The 13,809-nt window shown below is 39.7% G+C and overlaps 3 protein-coding genes across 3 annotated transcripts; 1 reads left to right on the top strand and 2 right to left on the bottom strand.

The window, feature by feature from the left end:
* Window positions 1–55: 55 nt before the first annotated feature.
* LOC116604044 (phosphatidylinositol N-acetylglucosaminyltransferase subunit H) lies at window positions 56–4,931 on the bottom strand. The gene is made up of 5 exons (XM_048730120.1): window positions 4,605–4,931; window positions 2,623–2,710; window positions 1,880–2,007; window positions 1,167–1,250; window positions 56–247 (listed from the first exon to the last, which is right to left on the bottom strand). The coding sequence occupies exons 1-5, from the start codon at window positions 4,806–4,808 to the stop codon at window positions 143–145; spliced, it is 609 nt and encodes a 202-aa protein (XP_048586077.1). The 5' UTR covers window positions 4,809–4,931; the 3' UTR covers window positions 56–142.
* Window positions 4,932–6,209: 1,278 nt separating this feature from the next.
* On the bottom strand, window positions 6,210–10,349 carry LOC5520699 (monocarboxylate transporter 10). The gene is made up of 5 exons (XM_001640463.3): window positions 9,536–10,349; window positions 8,988–9,275; window positions 7,778–8,055; window positions 7,249–7,618; window positions 6,210–6,654 (listed from the first exon to the last, which is right to left on the bottom strand). The coding sequence occupies exons 1-5, from the start codon at window positions 9,783–9,785 to the stop codon at window positions 6,473–6,475; spliced, it is 1,368 nt and encodes a 455-aa protein (XP_001640513.3). The 5' UTR covers window positions 9,786–10,349; the 3' UTR covers window positions 6,210–6,472.
* A 1,466-nt stretch (window positions 10,350–11,815) lies between these two features.
* LOC116604080 lies at window positions 11,816–13,386 on the top strand. The gene is made up of 2 exons (XM_032365956.2): window positions 11,816–12,044; window positions 12,307–13,386. The coding sequence occupies exons 1-2, from the start codon at window positions 12,002–12,004 to the stop codon at window positions 12,882–12,884; spliced, it is 621 nt and encodes a 206-aa protein (XP_032221847.2). The 5' UTR covers window positions 11,816–12,001; the 3' UTR covers window positions 12,885–13,386.
* Window positions 13,387–13,809: the final 423 nt, after the last annotated feature.

Here is a 13,809-nt window from a genome sequence, read left to right as displayed (position 1 = left end):
TATATAGTTTGTTGAAATTAACTTGCATTTTAATGAAATATGTGGAAAAAAAAAAATATATATATATGCTTTATTGTGAGATTTCCACCCACATTACAATAGACTATGTACAAATTCTAGCATTGTTTTAGATGATCATTAATCAAAACTTTGTTTTACCATCTTTTTTTGACGAATTGCCCTCTATTAAAATGGTCCTTATCTTCTTGTAGGCATGCTGTAACAGGTCGAGACGGGGTCTGTGGGCCTGAAAGTAAAATTGTGGCATTGACACAATTAAAGCCGCATTGTCAGCAGTTTACTTCCGGAGGTCCGACGGAAACCTCAACCGTTAAAAGACAAAAGAATCTATTAAAATCCGAGATATTAAACAGGCCATCCGCTCTAAATTATCAACCACATCCCCAAAGAAACTTCCAATAAACACACTGCTTTCAATATTTTGAAATATTTTTCGCGTTTTCGGTTAAAAATCATCGGATGGTGTTACGTAATCGACCGGAAATAAACTGGTGACAATGCGGCTTTAATGGTGATATGATGACGATGATAATGGTGATGTTGCTGATGATGATTGACACGGTGATGGTAGTGATATAGTGCTTATGATATTGGTGATGATGATGATGATGATGATGATAATGATGATGATGTAATGTTGATGATGGTGGGGTATTAGTGGTAGAGATTTTAGTGATGGTGGTGTTGCCAATGACGATGGTAATAAAGATGATGTATGGTGGTGGTGATGATGATGATGATGATGATGATGATGATGATGACGATGATGGTGGTGATTGTGATGGTGGTGTTGCCAATGCTGACGGTAATAAAGATGATGTATGGTGGTGGTGATGATGATGATGCCGATTGTGATGATAATGATGATGATGATGGCGGCGATTGTGAGGGTGGTGTTGCCAATGAAAATGGTAATAAAAAAGATGGCATTCTGGTAGTGATGATGATGATGGTAGTAGTATTGAGGTTGGTGGTGGTGATATTTCCAATGATGACGATGGTAATAAAGGTAGTGATAGTAATGTTGCAAATTATGATGGTGATCTAAATAAAGATGATGAAAAAGTGATGTTGATAAAGATATAACACATATTTGCAAAATATTTAATTATGAAGCTAACAATGGCATAAAAGCATGTACTCACTAAAAGTAGAGGAATCAACTTGGGCTGGCTTTCTTCCTGTTCACCGGATGATACAAGAAGAGCTAGGTAATAAATGACTTTATTCTGAAAATAAAATGCATATGGCATGATGGAAAAAAGTTTAAAATAACATCATTTTACATCAAATAAAGGGTACGATTCCTTTAAGTACTTAGCAAGTAACAGCAAACAATATATCCAACTTGGAATACAAGGAGCCCTGCCTTGTAACGAGGCGTTTCTAAGCATGACAGAAAGTGAATTTTACTAAGCGTGCAAGGGATCTGGGGTCGTTGACCCTTCCCGTGGCCCTTTGTGCCAGCGCTATAACTTCTATGGTTCATTATGCCAGAAAGTCTTCTCTTGGGACATCTTGGAACAAGGCAGCAAGGGACAAACAGCCATTGTAAGATATCATGTCTTCTTTATTATTTGTTCACAGTGGTCGGATGCCATGCTTAACGATCTTAAAATGGCGGGCAAGAAGGCAAGCATGGCATCTGACCGTAAAGCATGGAGGGATGCCATAAGGAATATGCAAAACCCAAATGTCAACCCCATGTGCCGTCACACCTGCCAATAGGTGGACTCTGACGTTAAATGGATAGTAGTAGTAGTAGTAGTAGTAGTGCACATGTGCATATGATAAAGGTGATCTCCTTTTTGTATGTTTACACATATCCAAGCTTTTGCTATTGCATCCTCCACTTTACCATTGTGATAGCCTCATTAACAATGACATCCATGATGTTTCTCCTGTCCACAAACTCCTTGACTTGTCGGTTGGATTTGAACGTAGTGCAAAGTTGAACACCAAGATCCTTGATCACAACCACTGACTCTAGAATTGAAAAAAAAACTAAAATGTCCTTAAAATAATTGATTTAATGTCAAGTGATGTGCATTTTGCATTTTTTGTGCTTTTTTGTGCTGTCTTGATCTAACAAGGATTCTGGGGCTTCAAGACATTTCTGCCTGACCCTGTGAAAGCCTGACCCATCTAATAAGTAACCATACCATTTTTACTATAATAGGACTTGCAACAGAGGACTTGCAAATGCAAATGGCCAAATACATAAAACACTGCAGTGATGGAGTGCGTGTACAAGGACTGCAAGAGGGGCTTAGCTCACTGGTACTTCAGAGCAAAATATGGCGTAGTCCTTACTGTGGAACCCCCTGATTGGTTTGTAGCTTGTAGATCCCTACCACAATGGAGCCAGGAACATATAAATACTGAGTTAATGTAGAGCTGGGCTAGGGGAAAATTATAATAAAGTAGGAGTACAGCCAGCATTTGACCCTCCCCCCCACCCCCCAAAAATGGGGCATTATTAAAAGGAAATATATTATGAAGAACTCTATGGGCCCCCTACATCTTTTTTAAATTTATACATAGTCTTTTGGCAAACACAGCAAAACATGTGTGGATAAAATATAACATCCCCTTTAATACCTGTTTTGACGTCCACATAGCTGTATTTCACAAATAGAATGAGACAAATGACAGCAATAAGGAGAAGCACCCCAGGCTGGGTGTTACCCTGTGGATAATATAAGGCTGTATTTAGATCAGTCTGTTAAATATTTGTGATATCATAGACAGTTGATCAGTTGTGATATAATAGACAGTTAATAGTTGATCTCAATTACTGTTGTCCAAGAGGAAAAACATTTACAATTTCACGAAGCCAGCTGTCTCATAAAAAAAATTCTTCAATTTAATTGGATGAGTGATGGCACTGGGTATGTAACATAAAACCTTTTGAACATATCTTTAATGGATGCATTCTTCTGTCTTCTGTTCAAACTTGATCAATCATCAAATCTTTGGTTAATGAACTTTAATCAATCAATAGATGCATGTTGGTTTGACAATTCAGCCAATTGAACTCACAAAAAATCCAAAATCCAATCAAACATTTGCTAATCCAACAAAATAAAATCAATTGGAAGTTCCCATGCCAGTTATGTTGAAACTGCACATATTATCATAAGCTCCACGATACTGTTTGAGTACTCTGAATGCTGGCTTCAGTGATGTTTTCAACTTGAAAAAATAATCAAACAAACCAAAGCATTTGATTGGTTTTACGATTTATTAAGTTTGGAAATCAAACTTACTATGCTAGATTGTATTTGACTGAAGTCTGTTTAAGTTTGATCTGCATTTTGTTCAAATTAGTTTGATTGAAAAGGCTTGGTAAACATGATAAAGGTTTTGAACAAAAACATTAGAGATTCAATTAGTTTGACAACTTATGTGGACAATGTAAATACTGTATAATTTCTAAGGAGAAGTTCATTTATTATCCCGAGGGGGGCCTGAAGATTTTGATAAAAGTAAGGGATAAAATAAGCTGACCCCCTTCAGAAGGAACTAAATTTTCCATGTCCCCCCCCCTCCAGAAAACCGAAAAAAGAAGCAGCAGCAAAGGAAGGAATGGCATTCCCTGCTAGCAGAGGCCTCTTTTCTCTGTATTTCGCTGGGCTGGAGCTCGCTATGAAAAGATACCTCTGCCATGGGTCGCAAGTTCGTTTGATCAAACCGCCGTCCACGATCGTTGCGGGATAATAAGCCCGCATTCGAAACAGCGTCCTCCGTGGAAATATCACGCGACGGATTATAAAAGAAGCCATTCAATGCCTTATCTTCATTCAGAATTTTCTCTCTTTTGACTAACGAGTCAATCTTCCGTTTACAGGTTTTGCATATTCTTCTGGGAATAGCTGATCTAAGTTTACCAAAAAGTTTTGTAACATTTTCTTCGAATCCAACTGTGCGATATTTACATTGAAGAAACTCGCCTGCCCAGATGTCTTGAAATTAATCCCACAAACTCAATCTTTTAGTGACGTTTTAGGTGATTGAAATTGAACAGTTGTTTTCTTTTTTCGAAGAGGAGAACTAACCGGAGTTTGATTCATGATTTCCGACTAAACCCATGCAAAGCATATTAGCATATTGACAGCTTTCGCGCGATGGTACGGGTTTTGGCACGTCGGTCGCTTATTAACGCTCACGCATGCGCAACAGAAACAGTTTCGACCCATGGCAGAGGTATCTTTTCCTCGCGAACTCCAGCCCAGCGAAATACAGAGAAAAGAGGCCTCTGCTAGCAGGGAAGGAATGGCATAGAAATGCATAGATAAAATGGGCTTAATAAGTATCCTGGACTCCTGGATTGTGCATGCCAAATAACTGACCTCCCCTTTCTTCTCCCTAAGATACCCCCAATCCCCCATGACTGAAATTTTAGTGCATTTGGCAGGTGTTAAAAGAGTTTAGACCGCATCACAAGCCTAACGTTGTTGAATGAACATTCTCTGTATTCACAGGTTTGGCCTTATACGATTTCACAAGATTTCTAAGTTGAATTAAGTTGTATTATTGACAACTAAATAGCCTATTGTAGGAGATTTGGTTGTATTACTTACCAGGTAAACAAGGCATGTGCTGGTACTCCCTATGACCAAAAGAACCTGATATAGACTGGACGAAGAACTTGTAGATTTGCAAGTGATTTCTTCGGAGAGACCAGGAACAGTTTTGCACAAAAGAGAGAGTTCCCTTCCATCGATGTTTAACCCCTCTATGATAGAAATATCCATTGCTTTGGTTTCCCTCTCACCCCTATGCATGCAATAAAGTCATGCTTTAATATCACGCTGAAGGTTTCAGTAAAATCACCAGGAAATCCGTGTGTACGATAGTGTGTACGTGCTATTTCTTCTGGTGTTTGACTTTGACAGTACCCACCTTGGTATCGCGGGCTCAAATTACACAGGCGTCCCATTTATCGTAGTACACCAAAGAGGTCCCGTGCGTGACACCAACACTACGTGCAGCCTAAAATAGTTCCAATAATGGAACTATTTCCGGCTGCACGCAGGCTAACACTACTAAGCAACACGCTAATTCCCAATAGACGCAAGCGTGAAAAAGACCCCGATATTTTTCAGTGTACTTCTCAGCGAGCTTGTGCGTGGCGTAACCGACTAAACAGGCCTGGGAGATCCTGGTTATTGCGTCCCCATTAATGCGCGAGTACCTCAGGTTCCTTTGTATTGTACAGTTCGCTAGATAGCGGTGCTGGGGCAGAAATCCTCAGCCTAGCCGTAAAGCTTTAAGCTGCCATAAGGTGTTTCAGCGTATGTCTGGAAGTATGGTCTATTTTTTTCTCCCGTTTTTATACGTTTTATTTGATCTGAGGAGGTCCGATCTTCGCGCAAATGACTCTACCTTTTTCTTTTCTGTGACTATTATTAGAACTTTTCATGGCTCTATCGTTTCTTCTTCTTTTTGTTCTCCGTTATATCCCATGCGCTAGAGAGGATTTATCAAGCAATCGATTTATACATATAACACTATTAAGTGTAAATAACGCGCGTTCATGTAAAAACCAGAAACACATTATCTGAGAAGTGCCCCTCCCGTGTAAGTGCAGTATATCTGAATCAGCATGACTCGGCACAAATAAGAACAATGTAGATGCAAAAAAAAAAAATGGCGATATGCTTGAGTTCGTTAAGGCTGATGGGCAGTTCTTATTTTTTTACTGAAAACGTTCATACGGTTCAGGCCGGTAGCTTGGGGGGGGGGGGGGGGGGGGGTGAAGGGGGTGCACCCCCACAACGGCCGAAGGTCCACTTTCGGTTCTCAATAGACTATGCTATTTATAGACAAAACTATACAGCATAAGCTAGATCACTCTGGTATGTAGCCAAATCTGAAAATAAACGTCCCGTGGAGACACTGCAAAGGCATAAAAAATCCATCTTTGTTCTTTTGGGGGTGGAGATTTTTATCATAGGATCCCCCTTTCCCCCCGGGAAAGTTTCACTTTTTCAGATTCCGCGTATACAGTAGCAACCTGCGTATAAGGACCTAGGGGCTGAACTTTTTAAGCACTCTTTTTATAAGTATCTAATCATCCTGGCTGAAAAAACATGGTTCTTATTTGAGAGATCACTAAAATGTTGACAGCAAAAGCTCTGGATACTACTGATGTGAAACCTGTAAATATAACATACGAGACATGATTTATGGTTGATAACAGGAAAGAAAATATATTTTTAATGTTTTGTGCTTCGCATTCTGTAGTTAAATACAACATGGTTTTATGTTGTGCTCAGCATTTCAGCATTGTTAAAGTCAGCATAGTTAATGGGGGAGTTTCCTTCTATTAACTATGAAGTCAGCAAACATTCTGACTAGTGGCTCTTATTGTTGGGTGTACATGAAAAACATGAGAACCAATTAAGAACCTAAACATCCTGATTTATCAAAAGGCATCCCCCCATTCTTATAAATGGGTGTCAACTGTAGAGTCCTTGTCTGCTGTACGGGCGTTCAATGTGACAGCTGGGTGTGGTCGTCTCTTTTGGAGCAGAGGTATCATGAATGGGATGGTGGCTCCCAAGATAATGGCAGCCCCAGACATATAAAACGCAGGTGCGAAGCTACCCAATTTATCGATGATCAGACCTGTAAGAATATAAACCTCAATAGGTAAAACATGAAGAATTATCACCTCATAACAAGGAAATAAAGACTGCAAAACTGTATCTGGCCTTGAAAGATTGGGGGGGGGGGGGGCACAATACAGAAACATTAAGAAAACAATGGGGGGCACAGCCATGCCAATACTGGTCATTTCCATATAATTTTTGAAAATATGTGGGCCCCAGTGCCCCACCCCCTGCTACGGCCCTGCTCTGGAAACATCATTTGTTGCTATGTCACATGATCCATGGCACTTCATCATAGCACTCCATGTCTAAGTTTCTGCCATTTCTTTGATATAATGATTGGAAGTGTAGTGTAACTTTTGTTGAAGAGGCTCTCTTGTTACAATTATTCTGGCCTCTAAATTGCCTCTGTATTGCCACATGAATGCATACAACATTTAAAGTATGATAATGTTGTATATACTGAAATCGTTTAATTATGAAAAAGCTTTGTTTTAGGGGGCTGTTTTGCAAAATTAGCATCACACCTTCATCGGGTCTTTCCATTCACTGTAAGGTATTTAAAATAAGAACATAATAGTGAATAAGTAATTAGCTTCTGAGTGCTTACCTGCAATCGGAGGGCCTGAAGCTGTGAATAGCGCATTAATAGTGATTGACACCCCAAATGCAAGTGGCTTCTGTTTGGATACTGTGCAGTTTAACAAGTGAATGTTCAGTGTAGTGATATAGATCCCCTCAAAGAATCCATAGAAAAAAAAGAATGCAGCAATGTGAGGAAACTTCTCTGCCAGTGAACTAAGGATAACGCTAACACCAAGGAGGTATTCAGTTGCTTGGAATAGCCACCTGGGGTTGACCTGTTTGATGCTGCAGATGAGCCCAGTACCAACACGGGAAAGTGAAGACCCTAGACCGAACAGCAAGTAAACCTTGGAGGCAGTGTTAGCTGGTATATTCAGAGACAGGCAGTAGCTTATCTGGGAATAGAAATATTATTTAATATACTGTAAATATGGGAATAAACACATGACTATTAGTCAGTCTGTCTGTCCGTCCGTCTGTTCAATTAATTAAACTGTGTATTTGTGGTATGTACTTCACTTACAATGTGTATTTGTGGTATGTACTTCACTTACAATATGTATTTGTGGTATGTACTCTCCAAACATGCAAACAGCACTTCCTGCGGTAATCCACACGAACACAACATTCTTGTGTAGTGGAACATCTAAGCTTGGAATGTAGTGACTGGTGTTGCTATCCTCTCTAGGGCTTGCTGACTGGTTGTCGCTGTATGACAAAGCTAATATGCAAGTCAGAGACATTATACCTGCAATAACACGAAGGGTGACACGCCAGCCATAGGCATCTATAAGGGCTTGGAGTGCCGGACCAAACATAAAAATACCAGCACCTAAAACAAAAATAGAAGCATTGGTCTTATAAAACACCTTAGACAATGTAAAAGGGGTCATTAGGCCTGATCCTTGCTTCAGTCATGCTAGAATTACAACACTCATGATAGTGAACTGTGTTAGCAGTTTGTATCAATATTGGGTATAACTTACATGGGAAGCACAATTTGCTCTGAATGCACAATTTTAATTTGCACTATTGGGAATATTCAAAGGGGTTTACATGGGTTTAATTCCAGCCCCTATGGTAATCCAATCTACTGTCAATCCTTGTTTAAAAGGTCAGCCTCTTATAGGCAACTCCAAAAGGACAGGAAAATAGCAATGGAAACCCTTTCAAGCTACTATGTATACAAGACACTTTTTTAGTATGCATCTACATTATAGTCAATCAGTCAATCTGTCATTCAATATTATAGTTTTATAAACACTTCTGGTTTTTGCCTGAATAGGATACTCACTAACTAATCATGTGACTTTTTGAGTGGCGGCCAATTCAACACAGAACTGACTGGCCCAATCACAGAAGAGAACAACGAACAATTTAAACCTTTAAATTAATATAAGCTCTTCCTGGCAAAGAAACTTTCTGGTTTACATGTTAGTGCTATTTGATAGTTATTTTGCTGCTAAAAGCATGCACACATTTGCCACCAAAAAGTCATGTGATCTGTTCAAGCTGTACATGTCAGTATTACAAGACTAAGTACAATAGTACTGTACAACCCCAGAATATCTCAAAGCAAAGGGATTATTGTTTTATAGAAAATAGGCAAAATGTTGATTTTCTATAGAAAATTTTTTCAAAATGATGTGCGGGAGATTTGCTGCTCCATAGGGAAGAGCGGAAGAAGAGTTCCAAAATCTGACGGGAGAGTTTACAGCGGCTACACGTAGGCTAAGTTTACAGGTATGATACACTTGTACTTACTTTGCCCAGCAGTGACTAACCCAGTAGCCAGCGACAAATATCTGTCAAAGTATCTTGTTACCACAACAAAGGAAGAGTTGAAGAGACAGCTACAGCCAAAGCCAAACAGTAGGCTATAAGAGCCAAACAAATAGTCCATTTTGTCTACAAGTGAGCTCACACCTAGCCCAATAGCGCAGGACAGGCCACCAATAACACAGGTCAATCGGCAACCAAACTTCTGCACAATCATTCCGGCTACAGAGCCAAACAGGAAGGTGGAGCATATAGCTAAGGAGCCGACCCATGCTGAAAATGGAAGACAAATATTCAGAATAGTATTCCACTTTCTTACATCTCCTACGAAGAGATTTCCTTTCACCCAGACTCTAGACCCCCCTTTCCTTTGAAAATATACAAATGTATTACTTAAACTATAAAAAAAAACAATAGCTTAATTAAGTTATTCTATAAGTATAAAAATAAGTTAGTACTTATTATCGTGATATAAAATCATCGAATACAGCTTAATATTATGATTTATTTTCAGTCAATAGCCTGACACCTACCTGTCTTTTCGCTGTTCTCTTTAAAGTAGTCCATAAAAACCGGCAATAGAACCCCGTAACTGAAGGTGACCCCAGTGGCTAATGCCACACAAACAGCAGAAGAGCAACAAACTATCCACGCTCGACATGAGAAATCCACTCTATGTGGGGTGCGAATAAGGTTAACGGCAACTCCGTCGCTTATGTCTAGTGACCTATCCTCTTCTGATAGAAGAGAATTATCTAGTTGTACATGCTGTTCTTCCGCCATAATTCTCGACTCGATTTAAGGGTGCATTTGAAGGACAACTTGTACTTAAATGATTAGAACAGTTAGATTTCCACAAGAGGGAGAGAAAAGTCTGTCGTAAAGAACTTTCACTTTTGTTTGACTAACACGTTTCAGCGCCTCTAATTTCTTCTCTTTGATTCCCAGTCAAAACAGCATGCAACATTTACAGTTCCTATAGCGTCTTGGTAGTTCAAGTCTCAAGTCGGTCAGAGGTTAAATCGTGATGATTTTTTAAGCTTTCAACTGACCGTGGGGCCAAGCAGCAACAAATCGAACAGGTTCGCTAAATAGACCTTTTTCAGCTAGAGGTCACGTGCTTAGAAACCCCATAGCAACGCCATGCTGGACTGCAAGCATTCCAGTAATCAAAAGGTCAAGAGGAGACACGCACGTGTGGTTTCAAACAGTTCTTAGAGCTTTATAAAAGATTAATTCCCTCTGTTATCTGCCGTTCTTGGTTATAACCTTTGTAAACTATAGTTTTGGAGTTCATTTAGGCTAAAGTGCGGGTTTTAACAGCCGTTTTGGACCTTTTTTTACGGCCGACGCCTTTGCGTTAGCGAAAGCTATAAAAGGTTATAAACTTTAAGACTTTAAGACGCTTACCGCCACGGACAAAATGGCGGCCAGTCAAGATTAGTTACGATTAACTAATTGTACGATTAGTTACGCTTGACCGCGCTGGGAAGGAGCACAGGTAGCCCAGGCAGTAATGGTTGTTTGTTCGTAGCTCGGGACTCGGCTGATCTGAGAGGGGACGAGTAAAGCGTTATTTTTGTAGAATGTTGTCAATAAAATTGCCTTAAAACTTAGAACATGCCTTAATTTTATTGACAAAATTCTACAAAAAACGCTTTACTCGTCCCTTCTCAGATCAGCCGAGTTCCGAGCTACGAACAAGCAACCATTGCCTTGGCTACCTGTGCTCCTTCCCAGCGCGGTCAAGCGTAACTAATCGTACAACGGCGTCGTTCAAGGATGCTTGGGGCTACTTTCTTGTTTAAAATACGGCTAGCGGCCAGGGAAAATAGTTTAGCTCGGATGTTTTGCCACATATCGAATGTAAGTGTACCCTGGAATAGGTCTGTGAGATAAAAATATTTTGTTTGTTGTTTTTTCCTCTCAAATTTCGACGGTATTTGAGTGCTACCGAAAATGGCGCCTCCAACCTTGTTTCTTTCCTTAGTAGGGGGAGAGAAGTCATAAATTCCGTTAAGAAACCCCCCCAAATCGTGTATTACACGTGAATTTGACAACCACAAGGCATGTTTTAAGTTCTAAGGCAATTTTATTGACAACATTTCACACACAAAAAAAACGCTTTACTCGTCCCCTTCTCAGAACAGCCGAATTCCTAGCTACGAAAAAAGCAACCATTGCCTGGGCTACCTGTGGTCAAGGTATGTGTAGATAAAGACCCCGTCCCCACGTATCCGTTTTCGTTTGAAAACGCAACCTTTTTGATACGGATACGGGTATCGTCCACACGGAAACGCGAAAACGATTACCGAAAACGGAACAATTTGAAAACGATCTCCAGAGTGGAACAATTTGAAAACGGCACCCTTTCGGAGCCGTGGTGGGGACGGACGAAAACGGAACCTTTCGATAACGATGGCGTGATAACTCAGGTCCAGTCCACTTGGCGCGCGAGTACGCATGCGCTGTAGAGCCTGTTATCGTTTTCGTATCGTTTTTGCGTTTTCGTGGGGACGGGTCGTATCAAAATGAAAACGCTTCGTGTGGACGCGGTTGTTTTTTGGAAACGAAACAAAAAGGTTGCGTTTTCAAACGAAAACGGATACGTGGGGACAGGGTCAAAAAACACCTATAAAGCTAGTTTTATTGCGTGTAAACATCAGAAATAACTGCAATGTATTCTTCATATAATCTTAAAAGATTTATACAAAGTTTCAAGATCTTCAAAACCCGATAAGAGAACAAGTTTTGTGCATAAAGAGATAGTATACTCACGTTACATAAAGCACTCGAAGCGTCTCTCACTTTATCTCTCTTACTCTTTCCGAAGGTAATCTAAGTTGAAATACTGCTCTTTCGATAATATTTTATTCATTTTTACACAAATAACAGATGACCAAGAGACACAAGACATTTCTCGTCTCCCAAGTCTTTCATTTGAAGATGTGATAACATACTCAAAAGAGAGGTCCGGCTGTAGCAACACATCCAAGGCGATGAAGTTTATGGCCGAACCGGACTCTCTACATGATCTTAAAGGTAAATTAATATTCTTCTTATTTTAATACAAGAAATTGGAATTGAATTATAATAGAAGCCCTTATAATATGCATAAAGAGAGACATTTCTTTGCCTTCAATTTTCAATTAGATTGGATACATTCCTATACATAATTTTCCTATACACCTTCCTATACTTAGACTCTTCTTATGTCCATAATTTGTATGTATATGCAACTGTAATTGTGGTTTCACAAGGACATTGCTCTAAATTTATAGTTGTTTTTTTCTCTCATTTCCAGTTACTTATATTGGGGATAGTTCAATTATTACAAGCAAGTGCTACCGCTCAAAAAGAAAAAGTGAGCCACCTCATAACTTGGAAGTTACAATTAAACTGACTGGGGATAATTCAATTGCTGGACGATGCTCCTGTGTTGCTGGTATTGGTGGATTTTGCCACCATGTCATAGGTTTGTTATATTACATATCCCAGCTTGTGCACAAATCAATCCCAGATGAACTCCCATGCACAATGATGAAGCAAAGATGGAGTGTCCCACGTGGTAAGAAGATTGAACCTTTGCAGATACTAGATGTATTGGTTAAGAAACCTCAAATGGGTGCAGCTTATGGCAAGTTCATAAAAAGTACACTCTACTCACCCGCAACTATGTATGGGTTTTTGACAAAGGGAACTTTCAATGGTCTTGACCAACAGCCCCTATTTGCAATCATTGTTCCACCTGAAAATCAACTAGGCGATGTTCCATTTGTTCCATGCAAGTTTGGTAATGTGCCGAAAGGATCTGTACTTTCTTACCAGCAAAAAATATCAACGGAGTACATTATAAATGACTTTACTTGTACTACCACTTGATAGTGCTGTGCAAGAATTCGACAATAACTATTCGGGACTTCCACTTGATGCTAGTAAGCAAGCTGCACTAAAGTCCTGTCCATTTCAATGGAGACTTCTTTAAAAGTGCAAGAACAGACAATCACACAAAATTCATGTGGTATATAGCATGCACTGCGAAAGAAGAGAATAACCGCAATGCAAATTAGATTGCTGTACAAGAGATCTGCTGGGTATGGATATTCCAATTTTCTTCTAATCCTTTTTTTTTTCGCGAAGATTAGAATGTTAGTTTTGCCGGTTAGGTAGAATGCAGAAACAGCAAGGGGGGGAGCGGTGAGGAAAGCGAGGGAGTGGTAATTGGGGGGGGGACTGCTTCTACAACATCTGTGTAGCAGAGCTTTCTTCCTGTTTGTTTCTATCAGCTCAATTATCCGTGTCGCACGTCTGTTCTTTTGCGTTCTCGCTCACGTGTTTACAATATTGATTCGGTCTTCACGGTCGAGTATTTTAAAATATGTAGTGGCTATATGCCATACGCAGCGGCTATATGCCACACAACCGTTTTCAATTTATTCAAATAACCCAGTAGTCAGGTGGCTAAACGATTTGATCGTGACAAGAGTGATACAAGCATGAAATTTGGCACACAAAGAGCGTTTATGCTTCCAAATGATATTAGAAGGGGTTCGCGCCAGGTATTTGTCAAAATGACGATTTGGGCTCCCTGTGGTGTAATTTATTGCTTTTATTAGCCATATACCACATGCGTACAAACCCCCCATTGTCTCATCCCAGTAACAAGCTTGAATATTTTCACGATTGATCGCCTCCTTTAATTGTCCTATAATTGTCTTATTTCCTAGAATAAAGGTCACAGTAAAGTCCTATTGCTTTGTGATGTGTATTTATTCAGAATAAGCGGTATTTTTAACGTTTGAGCAGT

This window comes from Nematostella vectensis, chromosome 7, assembly GCF_932526225.1.
Source record: "Nematostella vectensis chromosome 7, jaNemVect1.1, whole genome shotgun sequence".
In the NCBI taxonomy this organism is placed as follows: Eukaryota; Metazoa; Cnidaria; class Anthozoa; order Actiniaria; family Edwardsiidae; genus Nematostella; species Nematostella vectensis.
Note: the sequence above shows the minus strand (reverse complement) of the source record. Positions and strands in the feature narration are given on the sequence as shown.

Bases quoted from the DNA above. Each gene is read 5' to 3' on its own strand.
- LOC116604044 (XM_048730120.1), bottom strand. From the start codon at position 4,808: ATGCATAGGGGTGAGAGGGAAACCAAAGCAATGGATATTTCTATCATA. The intron at 2,711-4,604 runs GTAAGTAATACA...TATTATCCACAG, and splicing joins GCACATGCCTTGTTTACCTG to GGTAACACCCAGCCTGGGGT. The intron at 248-1,166 runs GTGAGTACATGC...TTTTACTTTCAG, and splicing joins AGTTGATTCCTCTACTTTTA to GCCCACAGACCCCGTCTCGA.
- LOC5520699 (XM_001640463.3), bottom strand. From the start codon at position 9,785: ATGGCGGAAGAACAGCATGTACAACTAGATAATTCTCTTCTATCAGAA. The intron at 8,056-8,987 runs GTAAGTACAAGT...TTTTTGTTTTAG, and splicing joins GTTAGTCACTGCTGGGCAAA to GTGCTGGTATTTTTATGTTT. The intron at 6,655-7,248 runs GTAAGCACTCAG...ATATTCTTACAG, and splicing joins TTCAGGCCCTCCGATTGCAG to GTCTGATCATCGATAAATTG.
- LOC116604080 (XM_032365956.2), top strand. From the start codon at position 12,002: ATGAAGTTTATGGCCGAACCGGACTCTCTACATGATCTTAAAG. The intron at 12,045-12,306 runs GTAAATTAATAT...TCTCATTTCCAG, and splicing joins CTCTCTACATGATCTTAAAG to TTACTTATATTGGGGATAGT.